Source organism: Callithrix jacchus, chromosome 1 (genome assembly GCF_049354715.1).
Source record: "Callithrix jacchus isolate 240 chromosome 1, calJac240_pri, whole genome shotgun sequence".
NCBI lineage: Eukaryota > Metazoa > Chordata > Mammalia > Primates > Cebidae > Callithrix > Callithrix jacchus.
In genome coordinates this window covers 95,029,577-95,049,383 of record NC_133502.1, presented here as the reverse complement: position 1 = coordinate 95,049,383, position 19,807 = coordinate 95,029,577, and the positions used below count along the sequence as shown (strand labels likewise).

General features: G+C 40.9%; 1 protein-coding gene across 6 annotated transcripts in view; it reads left to right on the top strand.

Annotated features, from left to right (window-relative positions):
- CFAP95 (cilia and flagella associated protein 95) overlaps positions 1 to 19,807 on the top strand; it is a 118,483-nt gene that overhangs the window by 53,404 nt on the left and 45,272 nt on the right. For 2 of the 6 annotated variants that reach the window (XR_008481116.2, XM_054254978.2), the window contains exon 5: positions 18,027 to 18,093. The exons of 3 other annotated variants lie outside the window; for them this stretch is intronic. Coding sequence is in view for 2 of the 3 variants with exons in the window: in XM_054254978.2 (XP_054110953.2) it covers positions 18,027 to 18,081 (55 nt within the window). In the remaining variant the exon portion in view is untranslated. Of the gene's footprint in view, positions 1 to 4,431; positions 5,671 to 18,026; positions 18,094 to 19,807 lie in introns of those variants that run through there. One more of the 6 variants, XM_078349033.1, reaches the window with a different exon arrangement.

Here is a 19,807-nt window from a genome sequence, read left to right as displayed (position 1 = left end):
TCCGTCCAGCTCTGTTCTCTTGCTGGTGAGGAGTTTTGGTCCTTTCTAGGAGGCGAGGTGTTCTGGTTTTGGGTGTTTTCCTCCTTTTTGCGCTGGTTTCTTCTGATCTTTGTGGATTTATCCACCTGTCGTCTGTGTAGTTGCTGACTTTTAGATTGGGTCTCTGAGTGGATGCCCAGATTGTTGATGATTAAGTATTTCTGTTACTTGGTTTTCCTTCTACCAGTCTAGCCCCTCCACTGTACCACTGCTGAGGTCCACTCCAGGCCCTGCTTGTCTGGGGTGCACCTATAGCAGCTGCGGAAGAGCGAGGGATGCTACCAGTTTCTTTTTCTGCTATCTTTGTCCCAGAATGATGCCTGCCAAATGTCAGTCTTTTGGATATAGAGGGGTCAGGGAGCTGCTTGAGGAGACAGTGTGTAGTTTATAGGAGCTCAAGTGCTGAGCTGTGAGCTCTGTTGTTCATTCAGGGCTGTTAGGCTGCTACATTTAATTCTGCTGCAACAGAACTCATAAAAAAATGTTTTTTCTCAGATGCTCTGTCTCAGGGGGGTTGGGGCTTTATTTGTCAGTGTCCATTGTGCTGTCCTGCCCAGCTAGTAGGCAGTCTAGTCACTATTTGCCTGCCGAGGCTCTGCCCTGCTGGTGTGTGGTTCGCCCTGTTGCTGCAGACTCTGCCCTTCTGCTGCAGTCTCCGCCCTGCTGCCTCGGGCTACACCCTGCGGTGGAGTCTCTCTGTTGTAGCGGGTTGCCTCGCAACGGCAGGCCTCATCAGCAATCGGCGTGTACCTCAGTAGGGGTGGATTGCCTCTGTATGGCGGACGCCCCTTTCCCACGGAGCTGCACCATCCTGGGTTCAGCTGTGCCCACAGGGAACCCCTCCACCCAGAGCATTTGGAATCGCCATTTTGTTTGTCCCACTGCGCTACCCCAAACGCTGTTTCCCTGCAATCTCTTGGGCTGGCTCACTGTCCAAGTTCCGTTCAGTCTCAAGTTCAGCCCTCTCAAGTCTCAGATTGCAAGTTCAACAGGGCACCTGGACCAGTGCGCTTTGTGCAGAGTGCTGTGTAGCGCCGCTGCACTACAGCGCCAGCTGCCACCACACTGGCTGCCAGCTGCACCAGCCAAAACCTCTGCCTAGTGTCCCGCGTCTCTTTTATACCTGGGAATTTCCCCGTTCTGTGGGCAACAAAGATCCATCTGGAAATGCGGCCCTGACTCACCCTCTCTGCACATTCACTGAGAGCTTCAATTCTGGGTTGTTCTCACCGCGCCATCTTGAGTCCTCTCCCAATCCTTCTGTTTTAATAGGATTTTTTTTTGTTTCGTGACTGCAGTATCTTCTCTTTTCTATCTGAAGATGTTAATGAAAGTTTTAATGATAGCTTAAAAAATTCTTTTCTTCCCCATGCATACTCTGTATTTTCTCCAAAATGTGTTTCGTTTCTGTTTTCTTATTTGTCTGTATGGTATCCATCTTCCATGCTAAAGACATTTTTCTCAGGCACCTGCTAATGAATCCTCTGCTCATGATTAAGAGGTGGGGCTCCAAGCCTGTGACTGAGGCTTGCTGACTTGGAGCTTCCCTGGAGGAATCCTGGTGGGTCATTATTTCAAAGGAGCCCTAGTACAAGTACAGTCATGCATTGCATGTCAGAGATGTGTTCCGAGAAATGTGTTGTTAGGTGATTTCATCATTGTGTGAACATTATAGAGAGTACTTACAGAAAACTAGATGGTCTAACCTACTACACACTGAGGCTACATGGTAAAATCTATTGCTCCTAGGCTGTAAACCTGTATAGCATGTTACTGTACTGAACAGTGTAGGCAATTATAACACAGTGGTAGGTATTTATTTATCTAAACATAAAAAGGTACAGTAGAAACACAGAATGAAAGATAAAAAATAGTACACCTGTATAGGGAACATGTCATGCATGTACCCTGCAAGACTGGAAGTTGTCCTCGGTGAATCTGCAAGTGAGTGGTGAGTCTATAGATGTGAAGGTCTAGGTCATTACTAAACCCTACTGTAGACTTTATAAACACTGTATACTTAGGCTACACTAAATTTATAAAATGATTGTGTTAGTCCATTTTGCACTGCTACAAAGGAATACCTGAGACTGGGTAATTTATAAAGAAAAGAGGTTTATTTGGCTCACAGTTCTGCAGGCTGTAAAAGCATGGCACCAGCATCTGCTTGGCTTCTGATGAGCCCTTAGGAAGCTTTTTCTCATGGCAGAAGGTGAAGGGAGGCAGGAATGTCACATGGTGACAGAGGGAGCAAGAGAGAGGAAAGGAGGTGCCAGGGTCTTTTTAACTACCAGATCTCATGTGAACCCATTACTGCAAGAAGGGCACCAAACCACTCATGAGGTTCCACCCCCATGACCCAAACAGCTCTCATCAGACCCCACCTCCAACAATGGAGATCATGTTTCAGTATGAGATCTGGAGAGGTCCAACATCCAACATACATCAACAGTATTTTTCTTTCTTCAAAAAGAAATTTACCTTAGCTTATTGCATCATTTTTACTTTATAAGTTATTTTATTTTATTTTAACTTTTGGACTCTTTTAGCAACACTTAGCTTAAAACACAAACACATTGTATAACTGTATAAAATTTGTCTTTCTTTATATCCCCATCTGCTTTTTATTATTTATTATTAATTTATTATTAAACAATTTTTTTAACTTCATTTTTTTCTTAAAAATGAAGACACAGTGACACACCTTAGCCTAGGCCTACACAGGGTCAGGATCATCAATATCACTGCCTTCCACCTCCACATCTTGTGCTACTGATAGGCCTTCAGGGACAATAACAGGCACAGAGCTGTCATCTCCTATGATAACAATGCCTTCCTCTGGAATACCTCCTGAAAGACCTACCTGAGACTGTTTTAAAGTTAATATTTAAAAAAATAAGTAGAAGAAATATACTCTAAAATAGAAATAAAAGTATAGTTTAGTAAGTACATAAACCAGTAGCAGTTGTTTATTATTGTTATTAAGTATTATTATATACTGTACATAATTGTATGTGCTCCACTCTCATATAGCTGGCAGCACAGTAGGCTTGTTTATACTAGCATCACCACAAATATGTGAGTAATGCATTGTGCTATAATATTACATAGGCAACAACATCAATAGAAATTTTTCAGTTCCATTATAACCTTATATAGTCTTCACAGTACATACTGTCCAGCCTATTGTTGACAGAAATATCATTATTTGGCATGACTCTATTTTAGTCTCTCCTCTAGGGCTGGTCATATTCCCAGATAAGTATCTTCAATCTCCCTTCTGAAGGATGAAGAGTGGGCTGGTGCCTGTGTTCTTAGAGTGAGCAAGGCAATTGGACTGGGACATCTATATTAATACTGCATTATGTATGGTCACTGAATTGAATTGTGTTTTTGATTAAGGACTTTCTTACCCCACAGATGAATAAATTTTTAGCTTTCTGCTAAGGGAGAAGAGGGGCAGTTACACTGCAGTAGGGGAAAGAGCTTTAGAGCATCACCTGCTTTTCAGATAGCTCTCCCCACAGGCCTTTGCTGACTTAGGATTCATTCAGCTTTCTGCTGAGTCAGGAACCACTTGTACATCTTCTCTTGAGTTTCCCAAATTTGTTTCTCTTGTCCCTTATCCTGCTCTCCAAATTCTTATGGGTTAAAAAGGCCTTTTCTTAAGTCTCTTCACTATGGTTTTAGTGGAGCTTTTGGGGAAAGCAAAATTCTATGTTCATTTTAACTCTGATGTTATCAAGTCTCATCTGATCTGCCACCTCCCCCAGATGACTTTCCCATACCTACTGCCACCCCACTCCCCATAACTTGGTTAGGTCTTTCATTGTGGGTGCCCATAGCACTGTGTGCTTTTTTTATGCAAACACTATTAATATTTCTTGCAATTATTTTCATTCTTCTTGTTGTTGCTAAATTCAATGCTCTGAAGGAAAAGACTATCACAACCAGTCCCCAGTGCCTACCAGAGAGCCTAACCTGCAGCAAACACACCACAGTTATTTCCTGAGTTAACAGATTCATTATTTCTGATGTTGAACAGCAAATTATCATAGAAGGGGGTTTGGCTAATTCCTGTCTTATTTGATTTAGGCCTTTAGAACCAAAAGTTGTTCTCAATTATTTTTGGTAAATGCATTTAAAAACATAGTCTTTTAGAAAATTAGTACTTATTAGTTTGAATTGCTAGAATTACTCATTTGTTTTATTTGATTCATGAGTATTAGCAATGAAATAAATTCATAAGCACCTTCAACCAGCCTCCACTAATTCCATATGTAATTCTTTCAGTTAATATATACTAATTATAGAATGTTTCATACAGTAGAATGCTGTGGTGTTTTAGAATCTGCTCTCTTGAATATTAAATAATCTTTTGCTTCTTACCAGCTCTACAGCTGTGAAAGTTAAATGTCAACTTTAAAAGGCAATGAATAAGAATGAGTTTGCTCAATGGACCAAAATGTGCTTCAACTTATAAAAGAAAGGCTGTAATCATAAGGTAAATTTAAGCTTTAGGTTACCTCCTAAGGGAGAAAAAAATTAGAATAAGGTGTAGTTTTGTTATTAAGGAGACATTAGGTTGATGCACTTATCTTACTTTTTAGATAATGTCCATTATTCTGTAATGGCATTTGACTAACTCTTTTTTTCCTAACTCAACCTATGTCCCACCTACTTTATTTTGGGCTAATGTAAAGGAGGCATAACACCTTTCCTCCATAAGCTGATAGCAAACAACTCAGTGAAACTCATTGAAAATCAGAACAGCTAGAATGTTTGACCCCACCAGGACTTGTCTCCTGACATTAACTAAAGAAAATGGCTCTGTGAATAATTCCTTCCATGTGCATCACAGATGGAAGAGATAGATGAAAAACAAATGGCAATATAGGGAACAGTTAGGATGACACTAAAATGATTTCAAAGACTTAAACTTTAAATACCAAATTTATAGACTTTTAATCTGGATTGAGCTTGTCTAGAGTTAAAGCAATTATTTTCCCTGAGAGCTGATCTCCCATCAGTGAGACTCCAAGGAATTGACATTGGCCAGTGATGGGCAGAGTGACAGTCCAGGAGGCTCAAAGACCTCTCCGACAACATTAATGCCCATGCTGTGTCAAACTATTAATAATACAGATGCATGTGTAGGGAATCTTTAATATGAATAACTTATGCTACATGGATAGAGACAGTAGAGGAATAGAAAAGCAATGAGAGGCACATTTCCTTTATGGCATATAGGAAAAGTGGATGGGAACATGAATATAGTTAGTAAGTCAATTTAAGAGTTTTTATTTGCCTTCCTACCTGATTCTTGAGCATTCTCAAGTGACCTTTACTTAATTTGGAAGTACTCTTTGTGAGGCATGGACAATAAATTCACTAATTATCAAAAGGCCCCTGTATATCTGATTATTTAATACAAAATCATTTGATGATTTGTCTATAGAACCAGATGATTGTAGCTAATTCATTCTAGGAAGTAAGTTTTTCCATGTACAAATATCTGGTCTATGTCTGTGACCATTAAACAAGCAATCAGAAACCAAAACAATGAAACAAACTACAACCAGAACTGTATCAAGCAGATCAAATTTTGAAAGGAAGATGTAGTAATATATATAATTTTATGTTAAGATCTTATTTCTCAGAAACACTCTTTTAAATATACACATAGTCCTTTCTCTATTTTCACTGTTTCACTTGATTTCCTTTTTCCCTTCTCTTTAAAAAAAGAAAGGAAAAAATATACATATATAAACATATGTGGTCGTGATAATGGTCCACAGGAGAAGTCAGGTTTTTGGTTTTTTTTTTTGATAGGGAAAAATAAGTTCAAGCACAGGGTATTTCCTGTGTGAGAAGCAGGTCTGTGGGGCCCTGGGTGAGTTTGAGGACAGCCCAGGAGTACTGAGTTCCTACTGGAGGTTGGAGAAGCACCCAAGGTAGACCTCACACAAGGTCAGTCCTAACTACTGCACCTTGTAGTTTTTACCAAATTTCATTGCCTCCTGGTGGTAGTGATTAGTGTATATTGTTGAAATTTCATAATAAATGACTCGTTTCCACAATTCAATCCAAAATCCTATTATGTGATCCACATAATGGGAGAAGAAAGAAATTAATAGTGTTTGGGATCACTTTTTGGAAATTGTGTGTGTGTGCGTGTGTGTGTGAGTGTGTGTGTGTGTGTGTTTCCTTTTTTCAGAAAGAACATGGTATAGAAAAATAGGATAGGAAACCTGGGTTCTATTTCTGGGCCTCCAATAAAGCAGCTACGTGCTGCCTAATAGCTCTCTCTGGAATCCAGTTATTTCCATTTGGAAAATGAAGGGATTGAACCAAATGATCTGTAAAGTCCTTTCCTGCTCTAAAATTTTATGGCTCTAGGAGAAAAGCATCTATAGTTGCATAAATGGGCAAGTTAAATGAGGCCCAGAAGTAGTTCAGGCAGTTAAATGTTCATTGTTTGGAGAGAGCACTTATCCATATGTGTGTGGAGTGGCCACTTCACAGTAGCAGTAGCAAGCCTGGGCTGCAGCTTAAATTCTTCTCTTTTATTCCTCTCCCTGAGATATTAGCATCTATAAAACCTTTGGCACTCTTCAGAGGAAAGGAACTAGATGTAAATAGTAAGAAGAATTTTTCTTTTCTCAAAGTACAGTACGAGACATTTACTTTTTTTCTACTTATGCATTTGTGTGATGGCTTGTCTTCTGCTCAAATACTACCCAGTTGTTGAACATTTTTCTAGAAGAAAAAAAGTTTAAAAAGTTGTCCTATGGTATTGATGATATGGTTAGGCTTTGTGCCCCTACCCAAATCTCATTTTGAATTATAATCCCCATAATCCCTGCATGTCAAGGCAGAGACTGGGTAGAGATAATTGAATCATGAGGGTGTTTTTTTCCATGCAGTTCTCTTAATAGTGAGTGAGTTCTCATGAGATCTGATGGTTTTATAAGGGTCTTTTCTCCCTTTGCTTACTCTTCTCTCTCCTGCTGCCCTGTGAAGAGGTGCTTTCTGCCATCATTGTAAGTTTCCTGAGGCCTCCCCAGCCATGATGAACTGTGAGTCGATTAAACCTCTTTTCTTTATAAATTACCCGGTCTTGGAGAGTTATTTATAGTAATGTGAGAAAGAACTAATACAGATGAGGAGGAGAATAATAACAAAAATATGCAAAGAGGAGAGTGGAGTGGTAAAAGGCCATGAGAGTGAGACAGACTGGAATTCATTTCTTGATTCTCCATCTTATTCATTGTAGGACCTTTCATTTTTGTCTGTCCAGCTTTCTTCTTTTGGACATCTTCTTACCTATTCAGTGTAATCTGACTAGGCCATATTATGGATGGCTGACTCTGTTCCCCATTTCTACCTCCCCACAAGCCCAAGTGTTGGGCACAAGATCCAGGCCAGGACATTCAGAGGATCGTAATTGGAGTTCTGGGAAGATCCCCTCTCCTGCTCCAGTTTGCAAGTTACAGAGAGGACATCCTGCTTCTGTTGGTGCATCTATCGATAAATAAAGTTAAACAGTGGTATGGAAAAAGACAGTTCTGATGATATCCTTCATATGTGAGCTGATGTTTTCCTTTAATTTTTATTGACTGAGTTTGAGTTGGATTTCTATAGCTTATACTAATACTAGTAAAAGCAAACACTTTCATGGTTAAGTACACTTAACCATAAAACTTACGTACCAGGCACTATTCTAAGTGTTTTATATATGCTAACTCATTACTCCCTACAAAAACTCTATGAATTGGTTTCATCATTATCTACATTCTGTGATGGGAAAGGCAGAAGCACAGAGAAGTAAATAACATGTCCAAACTCTCACAGGTGGCCAGGGACAACAGCCAGGATTCGAGCTGAGATAGCTTAATGCCAAAGCTCATAGCCACTCTTCTATGCTGCTTCTCTGAATAACAGGCAAACTAGCAGACCGCTGGCATATACTTAAGTTTTCTGAACATCACTTACCTCGGTGAACATGGAGAGAATAATTGCTATATTTAGGCAGGCTAGGCATTGAGCATTGTATTAGTATATTCAGAGAAACAAAACCAATATAATATATATGAGGGGATTATTATGGGCACATGGTTATGGAAGCTGAGAAGTCCTACCATCTGCCTTTTGTGAGCTATGGGGCTGAGAAAGCCAGTGGTGCAATTCTCTTAAGAGTCTGAAAGCTTGAGAGCCAGGGGAGATGATGGTGTAACTCCTGGTTCAACTCTGAAGGCCCAAGAATTAGTGGGGCTGCTGGTGTAAATCCCAGGGTCTAAATGCCAGATAACTAGGAGCTCAGATGTCCAAGTGCAAGAGAAAATGGTCCTAGCTCAAGAAGAGAGAAAATGTACCCTTCCTCTTTTGGTTCTGTTCAGGCCCTTCACAAATTTGATAATGCCTATCTACATTGGTGAGGGTAAATCTTTACTCAGTCCACTGATTCAAATGCTATTCTACTTTGGATTAGCAAAATAGATGAACAGTTATAGACAGAAATAATGTTTTACCTGCTCTCTGGGCATCCTTTGTCCCAGTCATGTTGACACATAAAATTAGCCATGACAGACACTCAGCTTATAAAGGAAATACTGATGAAAAGTTATTCATCCATTTTGAAATTTCTTGAATCAAATGTTCCATTTTTTAAACTCCCTGGGCTCCTGTTTCCTTAGACATGCCTAGGTCCTGGCTTGACATCTTTGCCCTGTGATGCAGCAATCCTACCTGAGTGCATATCACTACCTTGGGTTTCCTGTAAAGGATGGCTTGGCTGGTACTGAGCGATGATGGCTTTCTAGTTGGCAAGTTTACTCAAATAATTTCAGAGTCAACCTAAATGCGATTTTTCTTTTTCTTTTTTTTTTTTTTTGCATTGGTTTGTCACTGTTAGCTTGTTGGATTTTTTTTTTTTTTTTTTTTTTTTGAGACGGAGTTTCGCTCTTGTTACCCAGGCTGGAGTGCAATGGCGCGATCTCGGCTCACCGCAACCTCCGGCCCCTGGGTTCAGGCAATTCTCCTGCCTCAGCCTCCTGAGTAGCTGGGATTACAGGCACGCGCCACCATGCCCAGCTAATTTTTTGTAATTTTTAGTAGAGACGGCGTTTCACCATGTTGACCAGGATGGTCTCGATCTGTTGACCTCGTGATCCACCCGCCTCGGCCTATTTTAAATTGCATTTTAGGTATTGGGATACATGTGAAGAACATGCAAGATAGTTGCATAGGTACACACATGGCAGTGTGATTTGCTGCCTTCCTCCCCTTCACCCATATCTGGCATTTCTCTCCATGCTCTCTCTCTCCAACTCCTCCCCTTGCTATCCCTCCCCTATTCCCCATAATAGACCCCAGTGTGTAGTGCTCCCCTCCCTGTGTCCATGTATTCTCATTGTTCATCACTTGCCTATGAGTGAGAACATGCGGTATTTGATTTTCCGTTCTTGTGTCAGTTTGCTGAGAATGATGTTCTCCAGGTTCATCCATGTCCCTACAAAGGATGATTTTTCTTGGCATTATCCTTGCATGTAGGATGTCCCTCCTTAGCTGAGGTATATTAAAACCAAATGTTATTGAGTTTAACTTTATTATGGTAGCCATTCAAGTTACATCCACCAAGTGGAAAGTCAGGTTTCTTTGTCGTTTTGGGTGTGCTCAGTGAGGCCCTAAAACTAACATTATGAAGATAGGCTTATATGATTTATCTTGTGGTTACTAGTTTGCAGAGATGGCCCCGGCACTTTGTTCCCTCCCTGAACATGCATGCTGCTGCTCCCAGAAAGAGGCTGAGGTTATTTGCTTGCCCTCTGCACCTGGGCTGGCCTTGTGACTGGTTTTGATTAATAGAATGTGGCAGAAATGATATCCTAGGACTTCTGAATACAGACATTAAGAAAAATAGTAGTTTCTACTTTCTGATTCTTGGATCCTAGCTGTAAGAAGCCCAAGATTCATGGAGAAGCCACATGGAGGAGAATCAAGGCATTGTATTTGACAGCTCCAGTGAAGCCCCCAGGCAATAGACCAAACAAGCTTGCAGCCTTGTGAATGAGCTGTCTTGGATTGTCCAACCCAGTCAAATGTCTGGACAACTGTAGCTCTAGCTAATATCATGTGGAACAGAAAAACCACCCAGCTGAGCTAATCATTTCACAGAATAATCAGAGACAATAAAATGGTTGTTATTTGAAGTTACTTTTAGCCCATAATAATAGATAATTTAAACAACATTCATATCTCTTAGTACCATGCTTATTTGGTTATTTCTTCTAATATTAAGCCTATGGGTATAGTTTTTACCATTTCTAATCTATCAGAGGTGCAAGCAGATCAAATTGTGGGGACTGATAAGCTAATAAAACAATGTGCACAATAGTCAACTCAAAATGGATTAAAGATTTAAATGTAAGACCTGAAACCATAAAACTCCTGGAATAAAACATGGAGAAAAATCTTGACATTGGTCTTAAAAATGATTTTTTTTGACAGACATCAAAGGTGCAGGCAACAAAAGCAAAAAACAAACAAACAAAAAAACCAAAACAAAACAACAAATGAGACTAAATCAAACAAACAAACAAAAAGCTTCTTCACTGCAAAAGAAACAAAAATGAGGCCAGGCATGGTGGCCCCAGCACTTCGGGAGGCCAAGGATGATGGATCACTTGAGGCTAAGAGTTTGAGACCAGCCTGGCCAACATGGTGAACCCCTGTCACTACTAAAAATTAAAAAATTAGCTGAGCATGGTGACACACGCCTGTAGTCCCAGCTACTCAGGAGGCTGAGGCAGGAGAATCACTTGAACCTGGGAGGTGGAGGTTGCAGTGAGCTGAGATCATGCCACTGCACTCTAGCCTGGGCTACAGAGTGGGTGAAACTCCAAAAACACAACAACGATGATGACGATGACAACAACAACAACAAAATAAAAATGAAAAGGCGAGCTATGGATGAGGAGAAAATATTTGTAAGCATACATCTGATAAGAGCTTAATATCCAAAATATACAGAGAACTAATGCAACTTAATAGTAAAAATAAAATAGCCTGATAAAATGAAAAAAGGACTTAAATAGGCCTTTTCCCAATCGAGACATACAAATGGCCAATAGGTATGTAAAAAGGTGCTCAACATCACTAATTACCAGGCAAATATAAATCTTAACCACAGTGAGATATCACCTCATGCCTATTGGGATGACAATTAACAAAAAGACAAAAGGCAAGTGTTGGCAAGCATATGGCAAGAAAATACTGCATGATTCACTTACCTAAAAAGTTGAATTAATAGAAACTGAGAGTCGACTGGTGGTTGCCAGGACCTGAGGGGTGGGAGAAATAGAGAGATGTTGGTCAAAAGGTACAAAGTTTCAGTCATGTAGGATGAATACAATCGCAACCCATGAACACTGTTGGTGGGTATGTAAAATGGTACAGCCATTATGGGAAAAAGTGTAGAAGTTTTTCAAAAACAAAAAATAGAACAGCAATATGATTTTTCAGTCATACTTCCAGGTACATCTCCAAAGGAAATGAAACCAGTATCTTGTAGAGATATCTGGTTTTTTCTTTTTTTTGAGACGGAGTTTCACTCCTGTTACCCAGGCTGGAGTGCAATGGCGCGATCTCGGCTCACCGCAACCTCCGCCTCCTGGGTTCAGGCAATTCTCCTCCCTCAGCCTCCTGAGTAGCTGGGATTACAGGCCTGCGCCACCATGCCCAGCTAATTTTTTGTATTTGTAGTAGAGACGGGGTTTCACCATGTTGACCAGGATGGTCTCGATCTCTTGACGTCGTGATCCACCCGCCTCGGCCTCCCAAAGTGCTGGGATTACAGGCATGAGACACCGCGCCCGACCTTGTAGAGATATCTGTACCCCTATCTTCATTGCAGCATTATTCACAATAGCCAAGATACAGGCTCAACCTAAGTATCTGTTGATGGGTATTATTCTACCTTAAAAAAAGGAGGAAACCCTGCAATTTGTGACAACATGGATGAACCTAGAGGACATGATGCTAAGTAAAATACACACACAGAAAGGAAAATACTGCATGATTCACTTACCTAAAAAGTTGAATTAATAGAAACTGAGAGTCGACTGGTGGTTGCCAGGACCTGAGGGGTGGGAGAAATAGAGAGATGTTGGTCAAAAGGTACAAAGTTTCAGTCATGTAGGATGAATACATTCTAGAGATCTAATGTATAGCATGAGGATTATAGTTGACAATAATGTATTATGTACTTGAAATTTGCTAAAAAAATATATCTGAAGTGTTCTCATCATGAAAAAAGGTAACTGTGTGAGGAGAAGCAAATGTTAATTAGCTTGACTGTAGTAAAATCAGTTTAATATGTAAATATAGATCAAAATATCATGTCATGCACTTTAAACATGTACCGTTTTTATTTAAAATAACAACAACAACAATAAAAAAAAAACCAAAGTGAGTGGCAAAGATTTTTTAACTATCAGGGCTGTGGAATTTATATGTAAGCCTGACATTTTCTTTTATCCCATGTATATTAATAATGAGCCAGTATAACTAGTATTGCTTTTCATAATATTTAAAGTTTATGTAGTTGCCACAGAAAATAATTAGTTATAATAACTTAAAGTCTTCAGTTGATCTCAGTGAATAGTACTGCACTATGCATCTTTGAGCCACAGAGGTGGTTTCACAGGAATATGGCCTTTCCAGTCTTTCAGAAATCTTTGCAGCTATCTGCATTTTATTTGATTCTGTATTTGACAGTTACATAAATTATTACCCTAAAATATAAATCTTATATTGTCCTTTCAAATGGCTTTTTAAAAATTAGTAGGCCTGAGGAAATTACATTTGTCCCACATATCTGAGTTAATTATTTCAACATAACCATTTAATGAGTGCATACTATTTACTAAGAAGAGTTAGGCACTGGGAACATAGAAACGAAAGACATCAGCTTGTTTGTCTAATGTATGAAACAGAAAAACAATCAATTAATACTTGTGTATCAGCCAAAGAATATGCTTGGCTGAAGGTAACAGGAAACCTAACTAATAGCACCTTGAATAATTAAGACATTTGTTTGGTCACCTGACATGAAAAATAAAGGCAGGGAATCTAAAACTGATATGGCACCTAAACAATGTCATCAAGAATTTCTATCTTTTTGTCTTTCTTCTTTACAAGTCTTATTAAGTAGCTTTCATCCTTGCTATCTCAAGATGGCTACTATGGCTCCAATCCCCAATCTGTTCCAGAAAGAAAGACATGAGAAAGTAAAGAGGTAAAAGGAAACTCTCCCCAGGGTCTTCATCCTACATCTGTTTTATGGACTGTGGCATGGCCACCCATGGCTACATGACTGTTTTGAGCTTCTAAGCAGAGAAAGACAAGAGAGAACGGAATTTGGAATAACTGGTGATTGGGCCAAACTACATCCTACAACACACTAGGGGTGAGCACGATGCAAGGGAGCTGCACTCAGATTTGGAAGGTCAGGAAAGGCTTCCAGGTAGAAGCGACACCTGAGCTGAGTCACGAAGTCTGAGTTGGAGTCAGCCAGATCAACAGGAGAGAAGGGCACCCTAGGCAGAGGAGGAAGGATGTACAAAAAAGGCAGGGAGGCCAGGTATGGTGGCTCACACCTGTAATCCCAGCATTTTGGGAGGCTGAAGCAAGAGGATCACCTGAGGCCAGGAGTTTGAGACCACCATCTCTACTAAAAATACAAAGATTAGGCAGCATGGTAGCACGCACTTGTAATACCAACTACCCGGGAGGCTGAGGCATTAGAATTGCTTGAACTTGGGAGGTGGAGGTTGCAGTGAGCCAAGATCGCCCCCTGCACTTCAGCCTGAGAGACAGAGCAAGACTCTGTCTAAAAAAAAAAAAAGGCAGGGAGGAGTGGGACCTATGGGAGGCATGTATGGTTCATAGAGCAAGAATTTGCACTGATGACAGCTAAAGTTAAAGAGAAATGTTGGGGCTAAGAAAGCAGGGCCTGAAAGCCATGCTGAGTTTGGACTTATTCATGTAGGCGGTATTAAAGGTTTTTGAGCATAGGATAGGAATAATCAGATTTGTGTTTAGAAAGCAGAGAACAGATTGGTAGGCAACTGAGATTGCAGTCTTGAACATATCAAGGCAAGACGTAATAAGGACCTGACCTTAAGTGATGGTGGCGTGGAGTGGGGGAAGGGTGCAGATTTTAGACCTAGTAAAGAAAACGAAAGAGGCATTGACATCTACTTAAAGGTTGATTAATTATGGAGGTAAAGAAGACTTGAGATTGATTCCTAGGCTTCTGGCTTAGGCAACTAGAGGGTGGTGGGGCCATTCATTGAGCCAATGGAAGTTAGAAGAAAGAGCAAATATCAGATAGTATGTGGATATTTGAGACTGGACACAAGAGAAATTACTGATCCAGTCTCAACTGCTAATATAGGTATCCTAGCTGGTTCCTTGGACTCATCTTTCCCTTTCAATCCATTCTCCAACCTACAGCTTGAATAATCCGTTTAAAATGCAAATAACCAAGCCCTCTCACTGTTTAATTAATATCATTACAGTATCATTTTCTCTTCTACCTTTAATGAGCATTTACTATGTGTCTGGCACTGAGCTAAGGGCTTTATGCACCATATTTTATTTAATGCTCATTCTTTAAGATAGATACTGCAACAATCCCATTATTAAGGGCTGAAAGGGGTAAAGTAACTTTCCAAAAGTTTTTTATCTAGTAAGCATCAGAGCTGGGTTTTAAACTCCTATCTGATCTGTCTAATTGCAGAGCCTGTGTCATTAACTTTTAATGGCAAAAACTGCAATTACTTTTGCATCAACCTAAATACTACATTGCATCACCATTGATGCTTAAATGTGTATAGTGCTCCCTGTCTTCCAGAGTACTTTCATGTGCATTATCCATTATTCCATTCTGCCTAACAATCATGCAAGGTCATTTAGGTATTTTAAATTGTATAGAGGAGAAAATCAAAGCACAAAAATAACCAAAGAGTTCAATTCCTTATTAAGTAATTAATCCACATATTCTATAAATATTTATGAAGCCGATACTAATGGGAGGAGTTTAAATGCAGAGTGGTTAAGCAACTTTCTCAAGGCTACATGACTGCTTAGTAGCAAAGCAGAAACTGGAAGTTTGGGTCACAGTTCTGTGTTCTTGATGGGAGGGGAGAATGTCTTGCAAAGCTGCTAGGGATCTTAGCAAGTGCTGGGCTTGGATCAGGATTAAAATCAGATTCAAATTTTCCTCCATTGCATCTTTCTTCACTTTTTATCCACTAGCTTCTTAGAGGTTGATCTCTAAAAAATAGGCCTGGAGGCTGGGCACAGTGGCTCATACCTGTGGTCTCAGAATGTTGAGAGATTGAGCCTAGAAGTTCAAGTCTGAAGTGAGCTTGAATCACCTGTTCTGTGAAAGGACTGTATATACAAAGCAACCCCCAAATGCTGAAGGAATAAGAAACCAAATAAAGAGGAGGCAGACAAATCCAGGTCATAGGTTTTGGGTAGTTTATTAGGGGAACTTACAAACAGGGGGACTTACAGAAGAATGGTCTTGGGAAGCCACAGTACAGGTAGATCACCACATTGCAAATCCCCAGACCAAGGGCTTATGTCTTGGGGAAAGTATCCCTGCTCTAGAAAGAATGTGTAGGTGGCTATGGGTGTCAAGGCCTATAATTTCCAGAACAAGGGTTGTTTCAGAGTAAACTTACAATGAGTAGATCTTCCTACATAAGGAGCAATACATCAATCAGACATTTGGGAGGCATTCTTGAACTTGGGGTTAGTTAGAAGTTACATGGCAGATAAGCATTTAAAATAAAGTCACTCTTCTCTCCATATTGCCACTGTACTCCAGCCTGGGTGACAGACTGAGACCCTGTTTCAAAAAATAAAAATAAAAATAAAAAGATAGGCCTGGCATTCAGCAGCTTTGGATTTCTTCTGTGGCTAATTCAGTAAGTAGAAGTAGGAGGAAATGTCAGGGATGTGTGTAACAGCTCAACATAAGATTTTTTTTTTTTTTTTCGTAATGATGGTTGCTGTTAAGAATGAGACTGAGTTTTCCAGAGTGGCGTAAATTGCACCCTCACCCGCACAATTTTGCACCCCCATCCTCAACACACAGTCAGGTAGACTCCATGGCCCACTGTGGCTATGCTTATCTTAAATAATGGATACTGCTTCTACTGCTGTCAGTGAAAAGATTAACTCCAAATTAATTCCTTGCTTTTTTAAGTCACGTGCTCACATTCAGTCTCCTACATGGGACCTGACTGATTTAGTGAATACATATCACATGCGCTGGTTCTGGCTGCAAACGGTGTAATAAAATATTTGCCCTCCCATCTAGACAAAACAGAAAAGAAACAGTTGATCTTTAAGGTTCTTTGAAGCCTAAGAAACTGTGATTCTGTGGGCTTGGGTACATCATCTTGTCGCCATGTTACCACTGGTGTTAGAGCACGTATGTAGGTGTTTTAACTCATACCAGGACTTTTATGATAACTCCAATATCAGACATCTTTTCCTTTCTTATCCTACAAAACATCTTTTGTTGTACTCTACCTTACAAAGTGTATAACTTTTGTTGTACTCTACCTTACAAAGTATAATAACTACAACCTTTAAAGATGCTAGAGGGCACGTGTGGCAAATTGTGGGTGGTGCAGGTGAAAGCCAGCCACGTAACTTCCCAGCATCCTTACAGTGTGGCATGTCCTGGTGAATTTACTGGCTTCTGGTCTTCAGTTTTACATTTCCAGAAAGCCTGTTTTATCAGTACTTCAGAATTTATCTGACATATGGAGATGGACTCATGTTCATTAATTTCACGAGAAACACTAGAATTCTAATTAGTTAATTTATAATGAGAAATAAAAATTTCAAGCACACCAGATGGTCATACCAGGCTAGTAAATGGCATTCTCTCTCTGTGAAAAACCATATGAGAAGTCAAACAATAATCAGAATGTTGTTCGCTGTTTGGAATCAGAGCAAGGGGAGTTGGTTACATGATTACAATGATTAATGGCCTTAGATTCTGATGGCCTGATTGTAATAGGATTCTTTCAGTTGTAAGGAAAAAAAGCACAGTTAAAACTGTCTTGGGTAAAAAGGACAGTTTATTAAGAGTACTGGAGTGCTTCATGGAACTTTGGGAAAGTCTGGGGAAGAGCCTGGCTTCAGAGGTGACTGGAATCAAGACTCGAAAATACTTCTCTTCCTGTTGGCTTTATTCCCTCCTTCTGAGGACCAACTTCTTCCACCCACTGGAGGATGTTACATCCCTCAGTTACTGCCATGGGAGAGTGAGTGGCCTTTTCCACTGGTTTCTATTAAGAAAAGGAAATCCCATCCCAAAGTGGGCCCTGACAAGACTGGTATTTGGGCCTAGCAGCCAGGGGTAGGGCTGGGAGCAGTGGAGCAGAGCCATTTGGCACAGGCTTGCTCCTGTTGATTCCAAATAATGACTTAAAGTCACTGTTGGTTGTCAGTAAATCTGGGTTGGTGCATTGACATTGATGTAGTCTAGCTCTGCTCCCAGAACCAGGGGAATCTGTTTGTGAACCAGGATACTGCTTCCCCAGGACAATGCCTGGAAATAATGACTCCCTTGTCTTTCTGATCTGTCGCTTTCTAAGGTTTCTCTGAAGGTCATTTCTCCTCTAATGGACTTGTTCTTTCTGCTACAGCTGATATCTAGGGGAAGATCCATGTTGATTTCCCATATTTTTATTCTCAAAAGAACATCTTATTTCAAATTTAGGGAGTACGTAATGTACTTCCTATGACTTAAAGATTGATTGTTGCCTTGTCTTTTGGATTTATTTTTTAAAGGGAGTGAGGGAGGGAGGAGGCAATCACAAAGATTTCGTGAGTAACTGGCAGAAAGTCATCATTCAATATAAAAGTTTCCATTTTGTTCCACAATGCCTTTTTAGAAAGATAACTGAAGATGGCGCTGTGAGAACAACCCTGGATTGGAGCTCGCGTTGAATCCGCAAAGAGGTGAGTCGGAGTTGCATTTCCAGACTGATCTTAGTTGCCCACAGAACGGGGAAACTCCCAAGTGTAAGGGAGACACGGGACGCCAGGCAGTAAGTCTGCCTGGCGAAGCTGGCAGCCGGGGCGGCGGCAGCCGGCCCTACCCAGCAATCCCCACAGGGCGCGCTTGTCCAGGTGCCCTGTTGAACCAGCAACCTGAGACTTGAGAGGGCTGGACTTGAAACTGAATGAGACTTGGACAGTAGGCCAGCCCAGGAAATTTCAGGAACAGAGTGTTCGGGGTACCCCGTGGGATGAACAAAACCGCGATTTCAAACTATCCCGAGCAGACGGTCCGAGACGCTCTGTGGGGGAGGGGCGTCCACCACTACCAAGGAAACCCGCCCCAACTGAGATACACGCCCACTGCTGACGCAGCCTCCCATTGCCGAGGCAACCCGTCCCTACTGAGATACACGCCCACTGCTGACGCAGCCTGCCATTGCCGAGGCAACACGCTACAATGAAGAGACTCCGCCGCAGGGTGTGGCGGAGACCACAGCAGAGCCTGCAGGAACAGGGCGAATCACACAACAGCAGGGCGGAGACTCGGCAGGCAAACAGTGGCTAGTCTGCCTCCTAGCTGGGCAGGACACCTCAACAAAAATTGAAAAATAAAGCCCGAACCCCCCAACACAGAGCATTTGAGAAAAAAAGGGTTTTTTTGATGAGCTCTGTTGCAGCAGAATCAAACATAGCAGCCTAACAGCCCTGAATGAACTACAGAGCTCACAGCTCAGAAATTGACCTCCTAAAAAGAACAGACAGTCTCCTCAAGCAGCTCCCTGACCCCTCTATATCCAAAAGACTGACATTTGGCAGGCATCATCCTGGGACAAAGATAGCAGAAAAAGAAACGGGTAGCATCCCTCACTGTGCCACAGCTGCTAGAGGTGCACCCCAGACAAGCAGGGCCTGGAGTGGACCTCAGCAGTCGTACAGTGAAGGGGCTAGGCTGCTAGAAGGAAAACCAAGTAACAGAAATACTTCATCATCAACAATCTGGGTGTCCACTCAGAGACCCAATAAAAAAGTCAGCAACTACGCAGACGACAAGTGGATAAACGCACAAAGATGGGAAGAAACCAGCGAAAAAAGGAGGAAAACACCTGAAACCAGAACACCTTGCCTCCTAGAAAGGACCAAAACTCCTCACCAGCAAAAGAACAAAGCTGGACAGAGGATGACTGTGACGAAATGACGGAATTAGACTTCAGAAGATGGATAATGAGAAACCTTTGTGAGCTAAAAGAACATGTATTAAATCAATGCAAAGAAACTAAGGAACATAAAAAAAGATATGAGGAAATGATAACAAGAATGGATAACTTAGAGAGGAATATGAATGAATTAAAGGAGCTGAAAAACACAATACGAGAACTTCGCGAAGCATGCACAAGTTTCAATAGCCGAATTGACCAAGCAGAAGAAAGAATATCTAAAGTCGAAGAACAACTCAATGAAATAAAACGAGAAACCAAGATTAGAGAAAAAAGCGCAAAAAGGAATGAACAAAGTCTCCAAGAAATGTGGGACTACGTGAAAAGACCTAACCTACGTTTGATAGGTGTACCAGAAGGGGACGAAGAGAATGAATCCAAGCTGGAAAATACTCTTCAGTACATCATCCAGGAAAACTTCCCCCACCTAGCAAGACAGGCCAACACTCAAATGCAGG